This window comes from Glandiceps talaboti, chromosome 1 (genome assembly GCF_964340395.1).
Source record: "Glandiceps talaboti chromosome 1, keGlaTala1.1, whole genome shotgun sequence".
Classification (NCBI taxonomy): domain Eukaryota; kingdom Metazoa; phylum Hemichordata; class Enteropneusta; family Spengelidae; genus Glandiceps; species Glandiceps talaboti.
In genome coordinates, this window is record NC_135549.1 from 10,961,947 (window position 1) to 10,989,089 (window position 27,143).

The 27,143-nt window shown below is 36.1% G+C and overlaps 1 protein-coding gene across 1 annotated transcript in view; it reads left to right on the forward strand.

Annotated features, from left to right (window-relative positions):
• The window catches only part of LOC144442302 (leucine-rich repeat serine/threonine-protein kinase 2-like), a 44,158-nt gene continuing 17,015 nt past the window's right edge, over positions 1-27,143 (forward strand). The window contains exons 1-32 of the mRNA XM_078131618.1: positions 1-205; positions 11,016-11,215; positions 12,783-12,874; positions 13,392-13,474; positions 13,978-14,066; positions 14,945-15,073; positions 15,174-15,305; positions 15,678-15,800; positions 16,014-16,142; positions 16,380-16,499; positions 16,755-16,864; positions 17,208-17,287; positions 17,526-17,632; positions 18,004-18,133; positions 18,634-18,761; positions 19,119-19,199; positions 19,646-19,788; positions 20,065-20,179; positions 20,387-20,487; positions 20,996-21,118; positions 21,447-21,546; positions 22,039-22,125; positions 22,259-22,425; positions 22,877-22,987; positions 23,461-23,597; positions 23,820-23,971; positions 24,271-24,391; positions 24,776-24,887; positions 25,110-25,184; positions 25,651-25,761; positions 26,291-26,389; positions 26,833-26,993. Coding sequence (XP_077987744.1) covers positions 11,068-11,215; positions 12,783-12,874; positions 13,392-13,474; positions 13,978-14,066; positions 14,945-15,073; positions 15,174-15,305; positions 15,678-15,800; positions 16,014-16,142; positions 16,380-16,499; positions 16,755-16,864; positions 17,208-17,287; positions 17,526-17,632; positions 18,004-18,133; positions 18,634-18,761; positions 19,119-19,199; positions 19,646-19,788; positions 20,065-20,179; positions 20,387-20,487; positions 20,996-21,118; positions 21,447-21,546; positions 22,039-22,125; positions 22,259-22,425; positions 22,877-22,987; positions 23,461-23,597; positions 23,820-23,971; positions 24,271-24,391; positions 24,776-24,887; positions 25,110-25,184; positions 25,651-25,761; positions 26,291-26,389; positions 26,833-26,993 — 3,596 coding nt within the window. The 5' untranslated portion in view covers positions 1-205; positions 11,016-11,067. The remainder of the gene's footprint in view (positions 206-11,015; positions 11,216-12,782; positions 12,875-13,391; positions 13,475-13,977; positions 14,067-14,944; positions 15,074-15,173; positions 15,306-15,677; positions 15,801-16,013; positions 16,143-16,379; positions 16,500-16,754; positions 16,865-17,207; positions 17,288-17,525; positions 17,633-18,003; positions 18,134-18,633; positions 18,762-19,118; positions 19,200-19,645; positions 19,789-20,064; positions 20,180-20,386; positions 20,488-20,995; positions 21,119-21,446; positions 21,547-22,038; positions 22,126-22,258; positions 22,426-22,876; positions 22,988-23,460; positions 23,598-23,819; positions 23,972-24,270; positions 24,392-24,775; positions 24,888-25,109; positions 25,185-25,650; positions 25,762-26,290; positions 26,390-26,832; positions 26,994-27,143) is intronic.

Below are 27,143 nucleotides of genomic sequence, written 5' to 3' on the forward strand. Positions count from 1 at the left end.
AAACAAGTGTAATTTTACCCCTTTCATATATAGTTGGCTAAATACGTCAATATTAACGATATTATCGACATTTTATTGTATTCTGATGCCAACATTCTGATATATATCTCAGGTAACAAGTGTCTGTGGTGTAGTCCTGCTTGTCGACGGAGTCGTCCCTTCTAGTCCTGCTTGAAGACTGATACTGAAGCCCACTCAATTGCAAGTTAGTTGACTTTTAGTTTCACTTTCGTCCTGCGTCTAATTCTGCAAACTTGATTATATATGCAAGGTAATATTTGTGTCCATGTTGATAAAGGTTAGTGTAAAGCAAGTATCACACATACATCAAACTCGTGACTGAGTCAAGTCGATGTGACTTCCCGGACATACGACCTATGGAACGTGCTTTGGTTGTTCTTGGTGAGGAAAGTAGAAATCAGGTACCTAATTTAAGTCTTCAGTGTGAGATAGTATTTACAACATGTGTATGGACAATATAGTGACGAATCGGACTTGACTCCACTAACGTGTGGTACTTCATTTCTTGACTTCAAGTTGGAGACTGTTGGAAATGAATGTGGAAAAGTATAAACTTGTATAAGTCAGTGGAGTCAAGTCTCCTGAAATCTGACCGAAATATATTTTGAACTGATTGAAAATTCAACAAAATTCCAGTGTGACGAATAAGATGTCTCACTAGCATTCTTGTCTAAGATTAGGATTATGATTCCAAACCTTGATTTGCATCATTCCATAGGAATTACATCTCTTTGCATATGACAGGCCTAAATCTGCATTTATATCCATGCTTGGTGTATTTGTGAGTAAGTCTATACCATTCATGTCAGTGGGTTAAAAAGTAATCGAATATGGCATCGTAATTTCAGCAAAATAGTAGAAGCTGTTATTTTGTTTGAATTAACAAAAAAAACCCCTCAGTACCAGTAACTTGGAAACTGTCTACAACTGTTTACTTATATTAGATTTAAAAAAAAAACCAAAAAAACCAGAACTCCGTTCTGAGCACTGTCAAGCACTATTGCAGAACAGTCACACAAGTCAACCGTTCACATTTGATTCATTATCGATACGTATGAACTGTGTACATTTCATTTGATTTATTTTCCACGTGCACTCTTTATCTGTGTCTGTTTCAAAACTCATACCTATCTTGACTATTATGGGCTATAAAATCAGCATCTGTGAGGTCCGATGGCCAGGTAAAGTATCTAGATCTCTAAGTTGTTTTTATAATGTGTATTCTTATTCTAAGAGCAGGTACGGTTATTTACTAGTTATATACGGTTATGTACATGTAATACTCATATGTGTAAGCCAGCAAATGTGGCATTTCATGAGGGTTGGAAGTTATCATAATGCTAAACATGTATTTGTACTCACTACATTATACTATACTCACTAGCCTAGGTCTAGATATATCTGAGATTCACAGAATATTGTCTTGTGCTAGTAATATAACTCAGACAGCCAAATTAGTGAGTATTAAAGTATGTGGACTTTAAAAGCGTCGTAATACATAATAATTACGAAAGATATGACCTGTGTTATCACACACTTGTGTTTTACCCATATGTCACATGGACTTTGCCGTTTTATCAAATTCGAAATCAATTATGACTTGGACGTAATCACGTGATATTGGAATATTAGCTGATGTAACAGTTGATATACTAGCACTGTTAGAAAGTCTGGTGCGAAAAGTTGCTTTACATGTAAAAGGAACAGTAATGGCGACGATCATAAAACGTTCATTGATTAAGTATCAGGAGTTTCGTGCAAATATCCACCAAACGTCTGACAGTATTTTAGATGCTGTCAATAGGTGGGGGAAAACTCTGTTTCATTTTCTAGGGTGAGTATACTAGTTCCTGACGACGGTATTTCGATTTTACACTACGTTATCTTCACACACATTACGTGCAGATAACGTAGTCTAAAATATATTTGAACGCGGTCGTCAGGAACTAGACTAAGGGGTGAGCAATTCTTCTGTAGTGAGTGGTCGAAAGCACACAAAATGTCTCAGTGGACAGCTTCTGTTTCAGTTCAGAAGGGGGAAGAAGTACAATTAAGTTCCAAATACACCATTTCAGTTGAAATTTGAAAACACCTTGTCTAAAATCATATAGACATGTTCACATTTTAATTACATGTATGTGGAGTAATACTTTTGATAAACAGACACAAGTAAGCGCTGTAACCATACGTCGTGTTTAGCTTAAATCAGTTTAAAACCAGATGTAAACTGAATGTCAGGGCAAAGTTTTGAGATTGTCGTTCCTACAGACATTTATTGGAATACAACAGAACATATGTAATCAGTTATTTTTTCTCATTGATTGCTATTTACTCATTGCTGTTAGTGATCTCCTGGCCAACCACAACATGTACTGTGACATTTGTTGAGAATTAGACATTTCCTGACGAGAAACTATTTTTTCCTTTTTAGTGGCCTACAAAAATATGCCAATAATTTATTAAAACTAAAAGCTACATCAATAATATTTTAGGACAAGTGCGCTTTGGTATCGCAAATGCATGTATCAAATTATATTGAATTTGAAGTGTGTATTTTTGAGATATAGCCTAATTACCGAAAACCATTAATTATGTAAATTTCTCGTTAATATTCTTGGGATGTTTACTGAAACCTAATCAGTTCTTGTCACTACCCTCCAGAACACATGCAATAAATTTCGTTTGAATTGAGCCAGTCGTGTTTTAGAAAATGGTGATAAAGTCTCACCACTTTAGACGACATTTCCTGACGAGAAACTATTTTTTTCTTTTTTATGGCCAATCGAAAATATGCCAATAACTTATTAAAACTAAAGGCTTCATTAGTAATATGTTCAGGACAGGTATGCTTTGGTATCGCAATTGTGTGTACCAAGTTATAATGAATTTGAAGAGTGCATTCTTGAGATATAGCCTAATTACCGAAAATCGTTAATTACGTAAATTGCTCATTAATATTCACGGGATTTTTATCAAAACCTAATCAAGTCTTGCCATCACCCTACGGAATACCTCTTCAAAATTTCGTTTGAATCGAGCAAGCCGTTATGACACAGACATACATACATACATACATACATACATACATACATACATACATACATACATACATACATACACACACACACACATACACATACATACATACATACATACATACATACATACATACATACATACATACATACATACATACATACAGGCTATCGAGCCTTTTCTTTTCCAGCAATTAGAAAGTCAGATAGGGGACGTCCTAGTGGCGGTGTTACTATTTATGTTAGACAGGTTCTGGTAGATAAGATTTTGAAGGTTGATGACAAGTCGTTAGAAAATTGCGTCTTTCTCACTTTCGACAAAAGTTTATTGAATATTGACAAGGACATCATATTGGGTTGCTGCTATTTTCGGCCGCAAAACTCTACAGATGAGATTGAAAAGTTGAGTGACCATCTAACAGATGTGCTGGGTGTAAATTTAGACAAATGTATAATCTTAGCAGGAGATTTTAACGCAAGGATTGGTCAATTGAACGATTATATAATCGACGATGCAACTGATCACATTCCTGCATTAGATAATGTACAGTATGTGTCTGACGATTTTTGTAAAGCTCGCACGTCTAAAGACAAGGCTATAACACCTGCTGGTAAGGCTTTGATTGATTTATGTAAGAAATTTAATATTCATGTTTTGAACGGCAGAATTGGGAAGGATGAAAACGGAAGTTTTACCTGTTTAACGTATTCTGGTGCTAGCGTAGTTGACTACGTTATAATGTCATCTGAGTTGTTTACTAGTATAAGTGACTTTGAAATTCTTTCACGTGTTGAATCTGACCATTTACCCTTGTCTTGTAAGCTTCATGCATCAGAGTTTCGAAAGTCAGAAACTAATATCAGTGGAAGCAATGTAGATGTATTTAATTTGGACCGATATCGCTGGTCAGAGACAAAAAGGAAAGATTTTGTAGAACGGGTTAATTCAGATACGTTAATTGGAATGTTTGAAGAATCACTTTCAACTTTACCCGATATTGATGCTGGAATTAACAAATTTACAAAGGCCTTACAGATTGCGGGGGCAGATATGAAGTGTATTGCTTCCAAACGAAAACCTGTTTTTAGTCAACAACCTGTTTGGTTCGATTATAATTGTCATTCACTAAAACGTAATATGTATAATGCTTTAAAAGTTTTCAGAAAAACGAGTACAGATGCTTCTTTGCACGAGTATTTCTCAGCGAAAAAAGTGTTTAAAAATACGTGCAGAGAAAAGAAACAAATTTATCAGAATGTTGTGAGGGAGAAACTCAGGCAAGCTACGAAAGTTGGTTCTTCAAATATTTGGGAAATTCTGAACTCTTTTATCAAACGTAAAAGTTATGCTTCAAATGATATAAGCTTATATGAGTGGTACGAGTATTTTTGTAATCTTTATCAGCAATGTGGGGATTCAGAGCGTGGTGATAAAGATTTTCTACAGTCAGTTGATGATACCTTAAAGAATTTGGATTCGTTATTTACTCCAGGTGAAGTTGACAATGATCTAAATGCTCCGATCACAGAAAATGAAATATTGGCAAGTTTGAAAAGTTTGAAATCTGGAAAGGCTCCTGGTCTTGATGGATTACCTGGTGAATTTTACAAATACTCTGTAGATATTATTATGCCTTTTCTTTCTGTCTTATTCAATTCAATTTTTGAATCGGGAAATTTCCCAGATACATGGTCACGAGGGGTCATCATTCCATTGTTTAAGAAAGGAGACAAGAATGACGTAAACAACTATAGGGGCATATCGCTATTGAATGTTCTTGGGAAGATTTTCACGTCTATCTTAAACTCTAGGCTATCTAATTGGGCTGAAAGTAACAATATTATTTCCGATTGTCAGGCTGGTTTTCGTAAGAATCATAGCACTGTAGACAACATTTTTGTTTTGCATGCCGTAATTCAAAAATATCTAAGTGTCAGAAAAGGCAAATTCTATTGTTTATTTGTTGACTTTTCTAAAGCCTTTGATAAGGTAAACCATTCTTTATTACTGTATAAGCTTTCTGTTCTTGGTATTGATGGCAATATGTTTTCCATTTTACGTTCAATGTACTCAAGCGTAAAGTCTTGTGTTAAGTCAGGTGAAATTGCGTCGAGATCTTTTGATTGTCCAGTTGGTGTTAGACAGGGCTGTATGCTCAGCCCAATTTTATTTACATTTTTTATAGAGGAACTAAATAATATGTTAATTAATTCTGATTCTATTGGCATTCAATTAACACAGGATTTGCATGACCTTTTCTCATTGTTATATGCAGATGATGTTGTTATTTTTGCGGATACAGTTGTACACTTGCAAAGACTTATCAATATTTTAGGTCAATTTTGTGAAAAATGGGAAATGAAGGTAAATATGGACAAAACGAAAATTATGATTTTCAGAAAGGGGGGACATAGAGCCAAATCGGAAAAATGGGTTTTAAATGGGCAAATTATTGATGTTGTAAGCTATTACAAATATTTAGGTCTACTTCTCTCCTCCAGAAATACTTGGGGCAAGACCGTTGCTACTTTAGCTGAGCAAGCAAACAAAGCTCTGAATATTTTGTTAATTGCAAGTAAAAGAATTGGCGGTTTCCCTTTTGACATACATTTCATGCTGTTTGATACAATGATCAAACCCATTATCCTGTACGGCTCTGAAATATGGGGCTATCAGTGTTATGATATTATTGAACGTCTTCAGCGTAGATGGTGTAGGGTCTTTCTGGGCTTACCACCTAGTGCGACTAACGAGGCAGTTGTAGGAGAGTGTGGACGCGTACCAGTTTTCGTATGGTCACTTAAACGTTGTGTTAATTTTTGGCTTAAATTAATCGAGCTACCTCCCCATCGATTGCCTCGTCAAGCGTATCTTATGTTATATAATTTAGATTTAATGGGTAGACACAACTGGGTATCCTCTGTTAAAAATATTTTATATTCTTATGGGTTTGGACAAGTATGGCTTTGTCAAGAAGTAGGAAATAAGGATATCTTTATTAGCGAATTTGTAGCAAGAGCACAAGACATTTCGAAACAATTATGGTGGACTCATATACAGTCTAAACCAAAATTGCGAACATATGTAAATTTTAAGAGTTTACTTGAACCCGAGAAATATTTATTTTTGAACTGTGATTTTAAAGTACGACAGATTATGGCATGTTTTCGGTGTGCATGTTTGCCTTTAGCTATTGAAACAGGTAGACATGAGGGTATAGAAAGTACGGCTAGATTTTGTCAAATTTGTAAAAGAAATATGATTGAAGACGAGTACCATTTTTTGTTTGAATGCTTCCTTTATAATGATTTGAGATTGAAATTTATTCCAGAGAATTTCATACTGTTTCCTAACCTATGTAAATTTAACCGTCTGATGGCCTCAAAAGATGATGCTGTTCTTAGGAAACTATCAAGTTATATCTATAAGGCTTTTCAGAGACGTAAAGAAATTTTGTCTTCAAGTTAAGTGTTGATTCTGATTTTTTATAACTTTATCGTACCTCTGTATGTTTGTTTGTAACTGTGCTTTGATTTCACTGTAATGTAGATCCCTTGATTTCACGCACTCTGTAACTGAAAGTCATGATCTGACTTTGAATTTTTTTGTAACCTCCTTGCAAATGGGCCGGAGGCCTGGAAATGCAATAAAACTATGCTATGCTACATACATACATACATACAGACACACAGACCTTACGGAAGAAATCATTCAAGTAATGCAAATGTGGGGATAATATTAACATCGAAAGGGGCTCGTGTGGAAAGGGGGTCGTGGGGTTATCGAACAAACTGTTGGGAGAGTGAAGTAGACGTCCGTCCCGAACAAGTTGCAGGATTCAGCAAATATACACTTACCATTTTGAAAATTATCTGAAACTTTAACTCTGAAATTTTCTCAATTTAATTTGTTGCGTGCATGTAACAATAATCTGCTCTTGGCGAACATACATTATGAGGATGTCAGGTCAAAACTTATATTCTTGTTTTACCCCTCACTTCAGAAAAAAAGAAATAACCTTATAACACAACCCTCCAATTATTCATACTGTATGTATTTTCGACTGTCAGTTCAGTTTGACATTAATTAGACTGGCTTTTCGTTCACATATTTTTATAGGTACACATGCTTCAAAACTCCTCACCGCTTTACCTAAAAATGTGCCCTCGTCCCTCGTCCCTTGACCTCCTCGTGTACATACTGAATACCATGCAGTCATACGAGTTGTTAGTGATTTATTTGTTTAGCAAACAGAAATTTAATGGTAGATAAGAAACGAATGCTGAGTGTGTGGTAATTTCTAGGAAGACAGGAAGATGTATTATTAGAACAGCAGCGAGACTGGTGAATAACTTTCAGTTTGTGCATAGATCCTCCACGTGCTAACAATCAAACAATTCTCCATACTTTGATTGGGAACGTGTTTATCGAACCTGTTGATATATCATATTGGAAGAGAATGAAAGGGGAGGGGGTGATGATGATTAAAGTATTCCAGTGTTGAAAGACCATTCATACATTCGAAAGTGTGACCATGGATGTATTAGGGACCCCTATTACATCAATGGTGTGACCTAATTGTTAGGTTTTCGGCACAGACTCATAGAGACTACATTCAAACATATTTGAGGGGAAAGGGAGGAGGGGTTGAGGGCGAATCAAGGTATTCCAGCGTGAAAATATATTCATTTGTTAATATTTATGTTTTCAGTAGACGTTATAGACTGTAGTTAGACATATTTCTTCGAGAATAGTAAGGGGGAGGGGAGTGAAAGGAGGTATTGTGGCATAAATTAGCCATTATTCTGATCTGGTGGTTATGCTTTGAGTACACATTTATCACCGCATTTTTATCACTTCGCATATGTATTTGTCACTTTTTATTGTAGTAGCCATCTGTTATCGACTGTTTTGTTTATTTTATTTACTGTCGTTTCGTCCATTTTGTTATTGCTTTTAGACCCTAAGACCCCCTGTGTCAGGTTGAAACGTTGGTAATAGTAAAGTTTAACACAGACAAAAGGACTTGTCATTTCTTTTACCAAACCCAATTTTACATTTTCTCAAGTCCATGTCTGTGAGTTGGTTCACCATTGTAGTTGGACTGAGCGCAGCTTCTGCAACAAACTCACATTTACAGACTATAGTCCGATATATTCTTGAAACCCAAATGACTGAAATGCTAGTGTTGGATATGAGGAGAAACCACAACCCCATGTAACTTGTTATTATCCATAGAATGAAATCAATGCAATACCACCTATTAGAGTTCCAGGTAATCGCTGCCAACTTTTTTCCTAGTCATATTTGTGATCCAGCATTTCATCAGAGTATTTTTCACTGGTGTGGTGGGTTTGATTATTTAAAGTTTCGTCTAAGTGCCATCGAACATAAACTTCTACGAGCGTTGGCAAAACTTAAGTAGTTTTCATGACCGTATTCTTACTCAGACCACTATACGTATTGTTAGTGGTCTGAGATTCTTAGTAGGAAGCAATCACCCATACAGCACAGGTTCCACACAGCACATGTGTGTTATCACAATAGTATGAAAGCAATGGTGGAATGTATACGTCATAAAATATGCATTATAGACACTACAGCGATGAACACTCCACCGTATATGGCAATGTGGGGGTATCTAAATCTGTCACAATGATAGCTCTACACAATAGATCAGGACATACTGTCATCGAGTTTGTGACTGTCACAGGATCTAGGTCAGTGGAGAAAATGAATTACAATGAATGTACTTTCTGGAAGGGGCTTACACCACTCTTTACATTCGGACCCATGAAATACAGATAAAATAATGCTGAAGCCTATAGAACAAGGGAATTTTCAAGTTTAAGTGGCACACTATGAAAAAGTTGCTGCACTGTTCAATGTTGTTTGGGTGTTGTCTAGATTAATTCAGTGTTGTGAAAAAAAACAACTATAGCACAGAAGAGTTCGAAGCAGAAGAGTGTCGAACTGTGTTTCGTATTTGTTTTTAGGCTTTGGTCTTCGGTACGGTGATGAATGTGAAACTTTACTAGGTGACTGTATAGCATATCAAACATAAGTCCTTGATCTGTCCACAGACAACTAACTAGAGTGTTAGTTGTCTGTGACCTGTCACATGCTGGAGTGCGTACAAAACATTTCTCGGTAGTTGTTTATCATGTAAAACACTAGGGTGTGAATGTGCTGGGGTGTGGGACTTCACTGAAAGCTTAAAATAGCATCATCGGTCTGCAGATTTGATCGGAGTTACAAGAAGGCGAGAGAAAAGCGTTAGACATGGAAAATCCCATGATTGTTCAGACCCTTCGGGCAAAAATTTCGCACCTTTACAAGACAACACCATCATGTACCAGAAAAAAACTCTTTATATGTAACGTTTAAATATGTTTAACAAGTTAAATGGCATAACCACAGTATAAGGTCGGCGCATCTGATGGTTGTATCATTGATAGAAAGAGAGTTGGAGATCTATACTTTCTTTACGTCTTTCATGAAATTTTTTAGACTGTCCATAGAATTTTAGATAATAATTTCTCAGCTTTAAAAGACAATGCCATCTAAGATTAGCAGTTTTATTAACCTTTATCACAGACAAGTACGAATACAGGTTTATGTGTCTTTATACATATTCAAGAAAAGCTTAGTAACATTATGACAAGCAAAATGTTAGTGAGTCTGATTTTTGCTTGACTGTCCCCACTTACCTTGGATGGAGATGGGGTCTCAGGGGTCTCCCCAAGAAGCTCTATAGGTTTTTAGGCCCTATTAAAGCAATTTTGGCTATCCATAGCCTTTTAGGAAATACATAATTTCACAGCTTCGAAAACCTAAAGTAATTGTAAATGTTAACAGTATTTACATGAGACGTGCAATAACTAGTGTGTATGGTAATATATTTGTACGTCAGTAAACAGTATTTCAACGTCAGTCTAGGTGATGTAATATTAAAAGCACGTGGGTAAGAAATGGGGATAAAAAAAATACCACTTCAGACATGGCCATGAATTGTTGAAATGAATTGTTCTTCCATCAATAATCCAATACAAAATGACACCCTGTCCCCCCACTCAAAATTGGGCGATCCCCCAAATTCCAATTTCAAAAACACAGAGTGACCTCCATACCGATCCCTCCAACGAGTCAACGACCGAAGAAAATGACAGCTACCAGTGTATGCATGTTTAATTCTGGCTGTTTGTACGAACGATGAACCTAACGCATTGATCATATGTATGAAAGCAGTCGTATCTGAACTATGTGCATGGGAACGAGTTGTGGTTTATCAGAATGTAAAACGACAGGAAACAGACTCATTTATTACAGTAAGCAATACAGTCATGTTATATATAGTCATGTGTTCGGGAAATTCAAGATGAATAAACTATAATTATTATAAAACAAAGATCAACAAACGGCTGAACACCCACATACACACAGACACACACACAACATTTCATAGTATTTAATACCAGAACAGAAATATTGATTGTGTTGAAATCCCGGTCTTTACTATTGTTGTGGCCGCGTTTTGTGACGTCTCAAAGAAAAGTAGAATTTCGTAGAAATTTCGTACTGACTGACTGACTGACTGACTGACTGACTGACTGACTGCCTGCCTGCCTGCCTGCCTGTCACACATTATACTTTATATACGACTCCGAAGTTTTTGCATCGTCGCAAACCAGGGCCTGTTTTACGGCAACGTTCTTAACGAGCCTCCCACATTTTATTTCGAAATGTAGTGGTAGAAATAATAACTAGTTTGCGAGAATGAAGTTTTTGTCAGTTTTAAGAAACGCCCACACACTTATGTGCATGCGTATAAAAGAAAGTCACAAACAATACAAACAAATCCCACGTCCTATACATATGTAACTGGGATTTCCAGTCTTAGATTATGCGCATGCGCTGTAACAGTTGTAAGAAGTTTGCTATTAAAACTTCCATTCCAGAAACATCGGAGACAGTATAGACTACTGAGAGTAAGCTTTGATGTAAACGTCCATGAAAATGTCGGATACAATAATTAGCAGAAGTAGAGTGACAGAAGAGGCTAGAACCAGGGAAATAATATCAATCCTGAGTGATGAATTATTTACAACGGAAGACATTTACGAAACCACGAACGAACTGATTCAACTTACAGAGCAAGGTAATGTATACCTTTGATGTTTACCTTTCATACACGTGACTATGACTTTTTTCAGTCTTTGACAAGATTATTCTAAACTTTTTGTCAATGGTACTGAAAACAGTTCCAGATTATATAATTTGTATTTTATCCTATTATTTATCATTGTGTTTTGTGCAATTTGTATCATTTATAACACACGCACACGCACACACACACACGCACACACAACCACGGACACAGACACAGACACAGACACACACACACACACACACAGACACACAGACACACACACGTCAGCAGACTGGCAAAATTAAGGTACAGGAAGTTAATTATGTGAATCCACAACAACTGTCATCAGTTTAGTTGTTTGAAAGGAGACAGACAGATTGTATTATAAAGTACACAATGACCATTCACAGCTATCATTGTGTGTCTTTCATTTTAGGGGTTATTCAATGTGATCATTTGAACTGATCAACTACCAGTTCATGTAGATATTTAGGCCAATTTACATCCGAACTTCTCGGAATACACACAGCCTTTAACAGTTAACCTAATGGCTTTGACACAGATGAAGTCATCGAAGCTGTTCTTGCAAAAAAACTGCCCTTGCGCAATTTTTCAGTGGGTGGGCTATTTCTTTTCGAACAGTAGCAGCAGGGGGGGGGGGCAAACAAGGAAGAATTGCGGCAGGAAAGTCCTGATTTTGATACATTAGGAGGGTAAAACATGGAATTGAGAGGGGAGTGGCACACACTGTGTACGTCAAAATGAATTGTTGGTATAGTGGAAAGCACAAACGTTTTCCTGGTGGGAAGTGTAGTAAACCATTCATAATATTGGTTGGGCAGTGGCTGACGAGCAAGTTGAAACCCAATGGGAGGGAGTGAGGGAGGGCAGATATCCTTCACTACCAGTGGGAGGTATATAAAAACGGCCAAACACCCTCCCACAATTTTCTTTTGGTGGGGGGGGGGGCGATTCTATTAAAAACACCAATTTTTGGTCTGAAACAACATATAATCAATGAAAACCACAAATATATCTGCCCTTTGGCTGCACCTGTTCAGTTTACTAGCTAGCTCAACTGATAGCAAACCAAACTGTGTGATGCAGTCACCAAAACATGCTCGTATCTTCGCAATGATCATCCCAAACCATAAATCTAGCAATCGATGACACATCTAATTTCACAAAAAGTTGTACGTTAGAGGTGTTTTGGGGGACTAGCATGTTTTCCTTTTAATTTTCTTTAATTAATTAATTAATTAATTAATTAATTCATTAATTCATTTTTTAATTTTACTTTTAATTTTTAATTTTAATATATATATATATATATATTTGTGTGTGTGTGTGTGTGTCTGTCTGTCTGTCTGTCTGTCTGTCTGTCTGTCTGTCTGTCTGTCTGTCTGTCTGTCTGTCCGTGTTTATGTGTGCCCGCGTGCGTGCCAGCATACCAGCATCACGACACCACACCGTTTTGTTGCTAAGTTTTGTTCCTGTGTCTCACAACGTGACATGTGTTTGTTTAGCTGAAGTAACTATTCTGTGTTTTTATTTCTTTCATTTTTTATCAATACAGATCACAATGTTACTATAATGGAAGAAAACGATGCCCATTCTACGATATTAGACCTAATGGAAAGTTTTCCCGACAATGGGCTAACTCAACAGGTGAAAATAAACATTTCAATATCTACCATCTTTTCACAACGAGATTAGGACTATAAGTTTCTTCTGCAAACCAGCATTCTGGTTAAATACAACATGTATGTATGTATGTATGTATGTATGTATGTATGTATGTATGTATGTATGTATGTATGTATGTATGTATGTATGTATGTTTCTTTTGTTTTTTCACAATTTTCCAATTTATCACTCAATTGTAATTTGATATAGTTTGAACGAAAGCTTTTAAGTTAAGTTTTGTTGAGATCAAGTTTTCGTTTTTTTTGTATTGTATTGTATTGTATTGTCTTGTCTTGTCTTGTCTTGTCTTGTCTTGTCTTGTCTTGTTTTGTTAAGAATAAGACATTGTTATGAATGCCAATGGCTATTTATGACGAACATGGTTGTGTCGAGGTATTTGCTTGTTTTAGTACTAAATCTGATTTATGTCGGATATTACATGTAAGTATTAGAGAAATAATTAAGAACTATGTGCTATGTATTATACTTGGTATTACAGATTGGATGTATAGCATTGTCTGCAATGATGAGACGAAGTGAACAGCTGAAGAGATGTATATGTAACGAAAAGAAAGTTGACCGGTAAGAGTGGTAGCTCTTTTTTACCTCTGACCCAGCTTGATATAGTTTCCATTCTGAAATTTTATCACGTATTGGCTATTACAGTTTATTTACAAATGTAACTGCTTTCATCATGGCCACTTTAAGCCGAAGTAAGTATCGTTACACAACAACTATGGAATTCATTGTTTTGATATTACAACGATCACTTCAGTGTTGCGATCTCTACGTAGAATTGGAATACAATGGTATGTCTGAAAGCATTGATTACATTAAACGGTCGAAGTATCGATATTGCACGAGACACTGTCACATGCATACCCCACTATATTATACACGTTGCCGCGACCGAGTAGCCGCGAAACATTTATACTAGGCAGCCTGAGTGCTTTACATGTAATGAGTTCCTTACATGGCACTATACACGTACACGGCAAGAAAGTTGACGGGGGGGGGGGGGGGGGCGCTTAAATTTTAAATGTGAACTTTACAATCAAATGTTGTTTTTTTTACTTTATTTCTAGACGTTTAATAAATGTATTGGATGACCATAGTCAGGATGTACTTGTTGTATCGGCTGCCATAGAAACCGTCACTCATCTAGCCTCTGACGGTAAGATTTACACTTTAATAATAATAATATTATTAAAGTGATCATGAAACATTTCCGATAGTGATGTTTGGCTGAAAAGTCTCGGTGGAGCGACAGCCTGTCGGGTTGAGTTACCAAGATATGATATACGTATAATGCACAGACTACATTGATATCCATGGGCTAGAGCTACATAGCCTTAGGTATATATTGAGTGGCAGTTGGCAGGAACCGACTCGCTAAACCTCGTGGTAGCGATCATTAAATACATCTGTATGAAATATGTATAAATGTACTAATGAAAATGATGATGCCAATTCAGTAAATATGTTCCTATGGAAACAAGTATGAAATTCACACCGTCACACGTCGCTACAACCCTCAATAATTCGTGATTAGCTAAGATCACTTCATTTGTGAAAACAATAATGGTAATATATGTATGTATGTATGTATGTATGTATGTATGTATGTATGTATGTATGTATGTATGTATGTATGTATGTATGTATGTATGTATATTGACATATTTACTGACATGATTTTACTCTTAGTAACTTGATGATGCTTTGTTAACAGGGCAAAATTTAGCCAGAACTTTTGATAACTCTGAGTTGAGTTTCTTGAGACCATCCAGTTTTCATTTGTGTTATTGACAAATACTTTATACGTTTACATGTTTACTTGTGCGTATAATTAATTAAAGTTGAAAGTAAGACGAACAACGTTACATATCAAATCTTTTGGATAATCATCATCAGCTCAGTTATCTGATGTATACTGTTGAGAGATGAGAAAGATGTCACATTTCTAACAATGTAGGTTTTTTCCAATGTCAGGGAAGTGTGTCTACCAAATTTTCCCTTCACCGATTCTATATTTTACTTCTTGCCTTTCAGGAAAATGTCGTAAGCGTATTTTGAATGATAATATGAGGGAAATAATCGTCGAAGCAATGGGTACTTTTGAAGGTGACACTTACTTGCAGATAAACGCTTGCAAAGCACTTACCCAGCTTTTAAAAAAAGGTATGTATGCAAATATTTTCTGTTGTATGAAGTTGTATTCACGCTCAATATATAAGTTGATTGTTTTTACAATTGTTACTTTCGAATTGTTTCTCCTCAGATTCAAACGCCCAATTGGAGATGCTTATTTCAAAAGATTACAGTAAAGTTATCCAAGCGATTGAAAATCACTACGATTCCCTTCCATTAATGGAGCAAGCTTTAGGAACACTACACACGTTGTTAAGTACAGGTAGGCAAGTTCCTACTATTTCAATTCCCATGAGCCGTTTTTGGTAATCACCTTGTAGGAATAATAAATGTGAAAACACGTTGTTTTGAGGAAATGTGTTGTTTTTAATCATTTTCACTCTTACCTGTGATTGCTATATACTAATAAATCAGGATGAAATGTTTACTTGATTTGTTCATGAACTCTCCCCTAAAGAATATTTTGAAATTGTTACACAGTAAGAAGTGATGATATAAATTAATACTTAAAATATATAATTGATATTTCAGAAAAATATTAATTTTTTACGTATTTCTGTTTCAAGTATGCTTCCTCAATATAGACGTTTTCCCTTTTATATTAACATGTCATTCTTTATATATTCTGTGGAAGATGGAAATGCAAAATACTTTGTGCTTGGTCAGGACACTCTCTTGAAGACGATGAGGAAAACGTCAGAAGCTATCGGAATTTTGATTTCCGGATACAAGTTGTTCCAGCAGCTAGCTTATGATGGTGAGGAAACGATTAATGTACGAAATGAAATATCATGGATAAAAAAAAACGGTTATAAGTACTATTTGTTGACACAGAACACGCTAAGCTTATAGAGAAATGTTTATTAAACTTTGATCAAATATATTGTATGAATTTGTACATTTCCAATACTGGTACTAGAATGATCTGTTGTGTTCTTTACATGAACTATTGTATTGTCCTTTCTTACAGACAACAGTCGTGATGCTTTACTGCAATTAGGAGTTCATACGTCTATCATTCATGATATGTTAGCATTTCCTGAAGATACAGATTTAATTCTAACCGGCTGTGATTTGATTCAGACTCTCGCCCACAATAGTAAGTGTAAACAGTGCACCGGACAAACGTTGAGAGAAAAGAATAAAGAAAGAAAGAAAGAAAGATGGACGGACAGACAGACAGACAGACAGACAGACAGACAGACAGACAGACAGACAGACAGACAGACAGACGGACGGTAATGGACAGGCAAACCAAACCAAAAAACACAAGGACCTTTGTATATATGCTGCAAACTACATGTATTTACGTTCTCTTTTGTTCACTATTATTCAGCCAACATTCAAAGTGTGGTCATCGCCAGTGGTTCTACGGACGTCATCTTACGGGCGTTACATACCTTTCCTGGTGACTGTAATATCCAAAGCAGTGCTCTTTTGGCCTTAGAAAAGACAGGTGAGAATGATCAAGATTATCACCACCAAGTCGCTTTTGGTTTGAGTTCAAAGACTGAAAAAAATTGTAGACGTGCCCACATCGTTGTTTTCACCGAATGCTTATTGGACAAATACTCATCTGTCAGAATGGTATACATGTATCACTACGAATGACTGATGTCGTGACTTTATTTATGAGGACGATATGTATTTCACGGCCTATTTGGTGTTTTCACTCTACATAATAATATATTTCTCTGTTGATAACGGATAGGTGATGTGGCTTTTAAAGTTAGTGACAGTTTTCATGATAAAGCATGCGACACCTGGTTGTATGAAATTTCTACTGCTATGAAGGGGCACCCAGAAAACACAAGTGTTCAGGTAGGTAGATATAGTGTTTACAATCTACTTGATGACATAGAATCTTCAATTTTTTGGTCTCAAAACAAGGAACTAGTCTTTCCGTGTGTACACTACCCCATTTCAATCTTGATAGTTTACACACACGAACTGATCATTCTCGCAAGCTAGAGCACACACATATTTCTGTTGAAGCAACGTAACAACGGGTACTTTTAGGACGGTGCCGTAAAGTGGCATGTGGTTTACGACGTTGAGAATGATACACCATAGATGTTAACTTTTTTTTAGGTTGAGTACGATTTTCAACAACAACATTAAATTAATCTTTAGTGGTACTCGTTTCCTTACTATACATGTTCAGGATTCAGCTTGTCTGGCCCTCAGCAAATTACTTGGAATAAATCCACACGTTGTAACTGATATAGGAAGTGATGATAACCAGTAAGTATACAGCTTCTCTTATTTCACCACCTTTTCTTTGATTGTTAAATCCGAGCATAGTGTGTTGACGTACAAAGAGGTTAAGATATCAAGAAACACGATTGTCGTTTTGTGTTTTCATACATTCTGGCTTTATAGCAAATGTACGTGTGGTTTTGGTAAATAAACATTGCATTTGTACCTTTCAATATGTGATGTTCATTATGCATATATTTCTCTCTCCCCCACACCCCCACAGACATCCGATCGATATCGACTTGCTGGAATGTTTAATGCGTCACTGGACGGATGTTGATGTCTTTCAGTCAGTGTGTTCTGCTATCTACGCCACTATCAATGGGAATGGTAAGTTGAATTGGACAAATTGTTTTAAAAAGAACAGATCTAAGACTTGTGCTGTGCAGGTGAACTTCATTTGACGAACCGTTCGCATTCCAATACAAAATGGCTGTCCGTGTGCACTCCAATATCGTTTAGCTGATGAAAGCGTGTACACTAGAGGTTTTGTTTTGTTTGTTTGTTTGTGACCTAGAAAACACGTAAGTATGGCAGGACCCCCTTTCCACTATACAAAACTAATCAGATACACAACTGCTACAAGAATAAGTATGAGAATTGCCAGAAATTATTTCATGGCATTAAATATTGTAATTTTTTTTATTTTGGAAATAGTACTCTGAAATCATTTCATTTTCATGTTAATGTCTTCTCAATAGGAGCTGTCAGGTCTATGTTTATACAGCAATGTGCCATTGTTCCTGTGCTGTACGGTCTGGGCAGTCATTTGAATAATCACAGAGCACAACGAATCGGATGCAACGTTCTGTGGGGATTGGTTCAATCAAGGTAAATTCACAGCCATTGTTACCATGACAATGATAGTAGGATATGTCAGAATACGATAAAGACGATTGTGAGCGTGTCTTTACCGTGAAAAATTCGAACACTCTGAAATATTATGTATTATGAAACGATTCTTACATTGACATCAATGTTATCGTCTTTGTATCTTCAATCTATATATTTTAAAGGTAGTAAACGAAGAAAACACTTCAACTTTCCTTTTTACTTGTAAATGAAATACCGATTATTGATAAATATGATATTATAACCATACACAGGCGTTCCGATGAGGGCGCTAATACATATCAGTTCTTAGAAAACTGTGTGATCGTCACGGTACAAAGCAACCAGCCAGAAAGATACACATGAAGTTTCACTTCCCTTTCGGATATTAATGAACAGGAAAACTATTTTATACTGAATACAAAGAGTTCAATTTAAAAAAAATGTCGATTTTCATACTAACGACAATTATTCTAACAACTTTACTTTTGATTTTCCAGCGAAAATGATATCACGGAACGTTTTTCCGATGAAGCATTACTTCGAAATGTTGTACATACTTTCAAAGAATATCCTAATGATTCAGAAATCGTTGAAGATGTCATCGTTGTCATTGCAAGCCTTCTGAGTAAGAAACAATATTTACGACATTTACGACACTTCTTACAATTGGTATCTAAATCTAACGCTAAACCATATCTAAACATGAAATACCCTTTTACGAATTTCGGACAAATTTTGCATATATATATAAATATACAGCTTCTTTTAGGTAGCAATAACTAGACAAGGTAAGAACAGTTTGGACTTTTGATGACGTCAGTGATCTCTGTCCTATCATCACTATAAATTCTTGTTATCTAGGTAACTGTATGACCATTTGTTACATGTCACAAATCAGTAAATAAAAAACTACGTTTAGCTATATTTTTTTCAGTCATTAGAGTATCAATTTTACATCAGATGATTCTTTTTTGTTTATTAGAATATTTCAGTGGTCTTCTCCTTGGAACCAATGTATTAGATACTGTGCTGGAATGTATGGAACAGTACTGTTCATGTTTAGGTAAGTAACGCGGCAATGATGAAGGTAGTTTGGTACTATAGTGCTACCGTTGTTGTTGTTTTTTTACACACTTTACAGTATTCAACTATATGTATTTTTCATATCTTGATGTAAACTGTTAAAACCACTTCATAAAGTTGGTAAAAATCTTTTCCCGTTTAAAATCAAAGGGAGGAATGTAACTCGACAGTTATGCAAACTGACATACAAAATTTACACTGTGATTTTTCTAGTCAAACAATTTTTTAGATTTTCAAAACGTTCGCTTGAAACATATGTACTCATTTACAGCGTAAAACACGAACCACCAAACACACAAGCAAGTCTATACGAAGACTGAAATGTCAATGTTTGATCTAGTAACTACCGTGTCGCGATAAAGTTGGTTATTTTTGTGAAAACATTTCTTGTACTAATTGTCAAATTTGTGTTTAATATTTACCTAGCTGTTCAAAACAGTGGATTTGTGCTCCTGAGAGACTTGATAAAGGAGGGTACTCTAGACGACAGCCAATTGCATACTTCATTGCCTAGGATGGTAGTCAATGCTATGGTCAAATTTAGTGAAAGTGTTGATCTACAAATCGAGGTAACGCCATGAATTATTCTTTCTTTCTTTGGGGAGTGCACAGGTTATCAAACTGTCTATTCAGCGGAATTAACAAGGATGACGCGGAGGAGGAGGGGAGGGGGGGGGGGGTGAGGGAGAGGAGTAGGTAGAGGATATTATCGACTGTTATATACATACGTTCATCTTTCTCGTTCACAAACTAATCAAACCAATATCATTCTAGGTGTGCTATTTGTTCTACAAGCACTTAGTTTTCCAATCATTAAACTGCATAGTGTCACCGTTTTCTTGTAGGGATGGAAAACAATTGGATATCTGGTCCAAATATCTGAGCAGATGAGTCAAGCATTTGCTTCTATTGGTTATGGACAACTGATCAACATAATCTTTCTTCACACTGACAATACTGGTAAGATTTTGGTAAATTATCGAGTCGTCCCATTCTGTGAATTTAGCTAATTAGTATGAATGAATGAATGAATGAATGAATGAATGAATGGATGGATGAATGAATGGATGGATGGATGGATGGATGGATGGATGGCGAGCGAAAACATTTCCGTGTGATTTTGATTCGACAACTGGTTATTGAATTTGATACATTATATGTCAACAGACCTACTGACAGCAGCTCGGAACTGTGTTGGCAACTCAAGTGTTTGTCAAACGACAAAAGACTACATGTTGATTTCAGCTAGCAAAAGTGGTACCACAAAAGTAAGTTGTATTGCAATGTTGTTTTATAATTATTTTGTTAAAGCCCTAACAATATTCATGATGATTTGTGGATTTATTTATTTATTCTAAACGTGGCAAAACATTGATTTGAAATTCCAATTACTTAAATTACCAAACCAAACCAAAATATAGAATTCAGTAGCGCTAAATAAGTGATCGTTTTACTGGAAAGTTTCCACTATACTGACCCATGATGGACTTTAAGATTGTTTTAGGAATCGACTATTTTCTTATATCATGATAGGATTCTAAAGTAAATTCCACCATGATACACTTATACACACTTGCTGGACATACTACCATATAAAGTCTAACACAACGTGCACGTGGTGAGGTCTAGTTACATGCAAATACAAAGTGGATGGCCAAATTTATTTTTATGGCAAATTATTTTTTTAGTTTTGTAGCTATACATATGAATGACTGCAACATAATATCAGATAAATGATAAATGGCTTAAAACACGATTGTATTGTAATACCACTAGGAAGTAGAATGTTTACTACAGCTTGGAGCTGATGTGAATACCGGCAGTAACTCTGACACGCCCTTGTGTTACGCCTGTAGTAGAGCTAATAATCAGGACATGGTTGAATGCATTCTTAAAAGGGTAAGTTCCTGACAAAAAATAATGTCAAAACCGTTTTCTATAGTCCTAAAAATCATTGAAATGAGAAGCGTATAGGATTGAGAATGAGAGCGAGAGAGAGAGAGAGAGAGAGAGAGAGAGAGAGAGAGAGAGAGAGAGAGAGAGAGCAAGATACACACAGACAGACAGAGAGGAAGGGAGAGAGAGAAAAAGACAAACAGACAGACACAGACGGACAGATACAGACAGAGGGAGGGAAAGGGAGAGCGGGAGAGAGAAGGGCAGTACAACATAGGTATTTGGTGATTTTAGATAACCGATGACTTTTTTTTCCTAATATTCCCAACAGGAGGGAAACGGCTTGAAATCAGCATTGCATATTTGTTTAACAGAGGGACATCTTGACTCTGCCGGACTGTTACTGGCACATATAGGGATTGAAAAACAAGGTATGTAGTCATAAACAGAAGTAGAAATATCAACGTTTAATTATTTATTTCTGTTGTACATTGCATTTTACGACACATACAGCGACACCAATTATCTAAACAACCAACCAACCAACCAACCAACCAACCAACCAACCAACCAACCGACAAACAAACAAACAAACAAACAAACAAACAAACAAACAGCCAGCCATCCCCTCAGTCAGTCAGTCAGTCAGTCAGTCAGTTAGTCAGTCAATCAATCAATGAGCCAGTCAGTCAGTCAGTCTAATTATCTATAAAGTCATACCCTAAAAAAAACATTCAGAGATCTGCACTGTATTGCAATATGTTAATGTAGTGAATTCGGTGGGTTAAACTAAATACAGAGTTAATATGGGCAATTCAAAAAGTTATGACAAATAACTTTTTAAAGATTTATGATCATGATATATTTGTTAGTTTTTATCACTTATGATATTTAATATTCCATTTTCTTGTTATGATGCACAGCTGGAGGTATTTCATGGGAAAATTTAAAGCTGAACACGTTTCACCTGAAGTGGTTTGATAAAAAGTTTTCAGAAGAAACAAAACTAGGTACGTGCCTGGGATACTTGTTTTCATATTATTATTATTCACCCCTATCATGATGAAATAAAAAAAAATGAAGTATAGTAGTTAATATGCTACAAACTTTATTTCAATACACGTTCTATACTTGTTGTCGTAGATTGTGGAACAAACAGATACGACCAAGCTTGGTTTGCCCAAACGACGGAGAATTCAGACACTCTGAGAACGACACAGTTGGACGGCAGGTCCATCAACTTTCCAGCTATATACAGTCTTAACTTAAGTAGAAATAATCTATATGAACTCCCAGCTATGATCACAGAGGTAAGTCTCATGAAAACTTAGAATTTGATCCGTAACACGTAATTTTTTTCTGGCTTATGATGCACAAGTATCCAACGGAATATACTATCATCGACTTCTTTATAACCTGGACCTGTTTTTTTTAAAAAACTGAAATATGTATCTTATGAGTCAAAAAAAGTCTATGTTTCAAACTTGTGGTGGCATCTCATCAGTGGAGCCATTAGGATACCACGGGGTCACTCTTTTGTTCTGGGCCAACGTTTTATATATATATACCTCTGTCAGATCATGACGTTGAAGAGAGACAACTAATTATATTTTACACTCCTATGCCGAAGTAGGCCTCTAATTGAACTTACCAAGAAAAGTATATTCAATTTAATCAATTGAAAAGTTGTTGTGTTGTCTTGAATTGAAGTAATCAGTTCTCAGATTGGCCGATATACTTACCATTATCTCTGCTATTTAGGTACTTCCAAATTTGAAGGAGTTAGATCTTCGTGAAAATGCATTTGAGATATTTCCATTTGATCTACTAAATCTAAGAAAACTACTAGTACTAGACCTATCCAGAAATAAGGTGAGCAGTATACATTTATTGAATCAATGTACTTTCAATTTTGTAAGAATAATTTTGATATCCAACATCTGAACTAGGATGACTACCAAAAGGGGAATTTTTTGGAATATGATACCATTTACATGTAGTCTCAGATAAACGTAGTGAAAATCGTAACACAGATCGTATTGGAACTAGACTATCTCAGACCGCGGGTGGTGTGTGACGTTATCTATTCTGAAGCGGGTAGTAAGATACATGTATGTTCGTTACATGCGTTGAGTCCTTCTCTGTGATTTTCATATACCTGTGATGGAAAGAAAAAACAAAACAAAAAAACAACGTACATGTGATATCTATCGAAAATTATGCCCTCGTGTGTAAGAACTGTGTTAATATGAATGTCATTGTATGGTTAGGATTGGCCAACTTACATGTATGGATAGAACAAGGGATGCATCTAGATACATCTTCTGTTTCACTTGATCTTTTAGCTCGAAAAGACGCATGGGTACAACAATGAAACTTCATCTACACTTCTCGACTTAAATCTATCAAAGAACCAGTTTGACAAACTACCGAGATGGATTGAGAGTTGCGCACCAAACCTAGAATCTTTGTCATTTGCAAGGTAGGGCTAACCGTGCAGGGTTTATGGGCTAACATATGGACTGTAAGACATAACTGTAAGATATGTCGTGTCGCTCCGCCCTCACCGGCCGGAGAGGAATTGATCAATGTGTGAGGGCGCCCCGTTACATTTATCGCAGCTTTCAATCTTTTGTGGTCTTTTCATCACACCATGATTTGCTATTTAAAAGTTTTCTTACTGAATAACACATTTTAATTTCAGGAACAACATTGAAACTTTGTTTGAAGAGCCACTTCAGCTCGCAAGCCTGACTAAGTTAAATCTCGGATACAACAAACTGAAAACTATCCCATCAGAATTTCTATCAGAGCTGATGTATTTGGAAACGTTAGACCTCCAATCAAACCATTTACGTGAGTAGGCCTACCCTTACTTTTATTTGAAAGTTTTAATAAGGAAGGCACATATTTTTTAAATTATTTTTTTATTTATATATTATGTTCACTTTTAAAGCGTGTACTTACATACGAAATGATTCATTTTGTTGACATTTGCTTCTCGTTCTATTTATTATAGAGCATATCAATTAAAGTTCAATGACCCAATTTTGTCAATTATAACATCACTAATTTGCTATAGAACCTAACTGACCTATTTTACAAGGCAAAATGATCGTTGTTGGGAATAATGTGTTATTCTTTATGTACTACAGAGTCCTTGCCAGACGAATCTGCTAACAAGCTCCCCAACTTAAAAAAAGTCTTGGTATCTAGAAATAAATTGGCACAAAGTGCACCCATGTACATACCAAAGTTCATTCTGAGGTTACAAGCGTAAGTATGTTGTAAATTCAAATGTGTGTGTGTGTGTGTGTGTGTGTGTGTGTGTGTGTGTGTGTGTGTGTGTGTGTGTGTGTGTTTGTGTGTTTGTGTGAGCCTTGGGGGAGAGAGAGAGGGTGTGTGTGTGTTTGCGTGAGAGAGAGCGTGTGTGTGTGTGTGTGTGTGTGTGTGTGCGCGCGCGCGTGCGTGTGTTTGTGTTTTCCTGCGTGCGTGTGTATGTGCATGCGCGCGCGTGTGTGTGTTCCGGCATATAGGCTGTACTATTCATAACGTCGACACCATTTGAACAGCTCAGCCTATGTCGACTTTTTTAAATTGCTAACAGAACGTCTATAATCATGTATGAACAAGTATTTGGCCTCTTTCTACTCTTCTCAGACTGACGAATATCGATCTGAGATGGAATGAACTTGAAAACATTCCTCCACCAGCATCTTGGAGGACACACGGCCTAGAAGAATTATTGTTGTCACACAACAATATCAAAGAGGTAATGATATACATAGCTGCTTTGTTATTTTTTAAAAACTAAATGTCTATCTAGTCAATCAATCTGAATTATAGGATAGGTTTGTCAGTGTTGATAATATGTCTGTGGATTGCATTATCTCAGTATACGTAATATATTTGAACTGTTTATTGCTAAATGATAATGTTTTAATATAAAACTGTTCTATTAATGGCGTTTCTTGTTCATTCCTTCTGGCAACAGCTTAAACTTGTAGAAGGTATACATAAATGGAGCTCATTGCGCCGATTAGACGTGAGTCACAACAAATTAAAAGAGGCAAGTAGGATATCAACTTTTGAAGATATTCAAATTTGATTTTTACCGTTAATGTTGAGTTCAGCTGATCAGCTTTTGAAATGATCAAATGAAAATTGCAAACATGAATGAAGTAAACGAATGTTGATACTTGTATGTAAATGAGAGTTGTAATGAATTTGCTGTATTTCGTATTCTTGCTAGTTTTAACGTCATCTCTCATGTTCTTTCGTCACCTTGTTAACGTTATAGATTTTGCCTTAATATTCAAATCTATGAAATATGTAAAGTAACATACATCTACCAATTAGCAACAACAACAACAACAACAACAACAACAACAACGACAAGAACAACAACAACAACAACAACAACAACAACATCATCAATAACAAGAACAACAACACATTACTAGTATAACCATGGTGTAGAAGTTCTTGTGACATGTATGCAATATAATGTATGGTTCTATATTTATCCCTTGCAGATACCACGAGAACTTGGACAGATCATATCCCTTGGGTCACTCAACTTCAGTCATAATGATGCAATTCGTCGACTACCTGACGAGTTGGGAAACTTGAATAATGTTTGGGAAGTAAGTTCTATGAGTGAAGAAAAATATAGTGAATTTTCTAATTGTTGACAATTTAACGGTATACACACACACACACACACACACACACACACACACACACACACACAGACAGACACACATGCATACATACACAGACACACGCACGCACGCACGCACTCACATACACGTACACACATGTACACACATGCACACATATATACATATACTATCACAACAGATTACAGACACAATCAACTCAAGGGCGCATGTGCATTTACAAAGATTACAGAGAAATGTCGGATATAACATCAGAGAGTAAACCCACACACAGACACAGACACAGTCAGACACAGACACCGACACATGCACAGACACTGACACAGACACAGACACAGACACAGACACACACACACACATACACACACACACACACAGATACATGTGTCAAGTGTTCAGTCATATTACATAGATGTGAAAAACTCGTTCAAACTTTGTATTGTAACTGCAATTATGATTAATCCTATTTCCCCCATATCTTTGTATTCACTAGCTGGATCTTAAAGGATTGAAACTAGAATACGACTCACTACTTCCCAAAGATGGCAGACCAAAGGACATCATTTCATTCTTACACGAAAGATTGATTAAGGTAATAGATCCCTTTTCTCATAAGTTCAATTTCATTAGCTCGTTGTATCCTATTACATACTTAACCACCAAATTCATGTACTGAAACAAACTGACACTTTAGAATGGGATTGGTCCACAGTTAAGTTACCTTGTGATAGTATATATAGAACTCGTGTGTGTAATGCTGTATTGGTGCACATAGGCAGCATATTGCTGGCATGGAAACATATTATTGAACGTTTTAACTGCATGTTAACGGATATTGATTATTGATAATAACTCAAATTTGTACATAATACTGAAGTAAATACGAATTAAAAAAATTATAAAAAAATATTCGCATAATCTTCTAACATTCAAGCAAAAACAAAGAACCTTGGACAATGAATGAATGAATGGAACAACTAAAAATATTGATGTGTTATTTTAATGTGAGTGTGTTGTATTTATTTGCATTTACAGGCTGTACCAAACTGTAGGATGAAATTAATGGTTGTCGGATACGGGGGACGAGGGAAGACGACACTTCTCAAACAAATACAAAAGAAACGTTTACCCAAATATGACCTAGCAACTGTTGGAGTAGAAGTAGAGGAATGGAGAAAAACCAAAGGAATTTTCGAGTAATTATTTCACGATTCTGTGACAGAGTCTCTTTTTTATGTATTATCTTATTTATGTCGTGTTGCGTCATGTCATGTCATGTCTTGATGTGTCGTGTCGTGTCGTGTCGTGTCGTGTCGTGTCGTGTCGTGTTTTACTGCGTAAGAGTT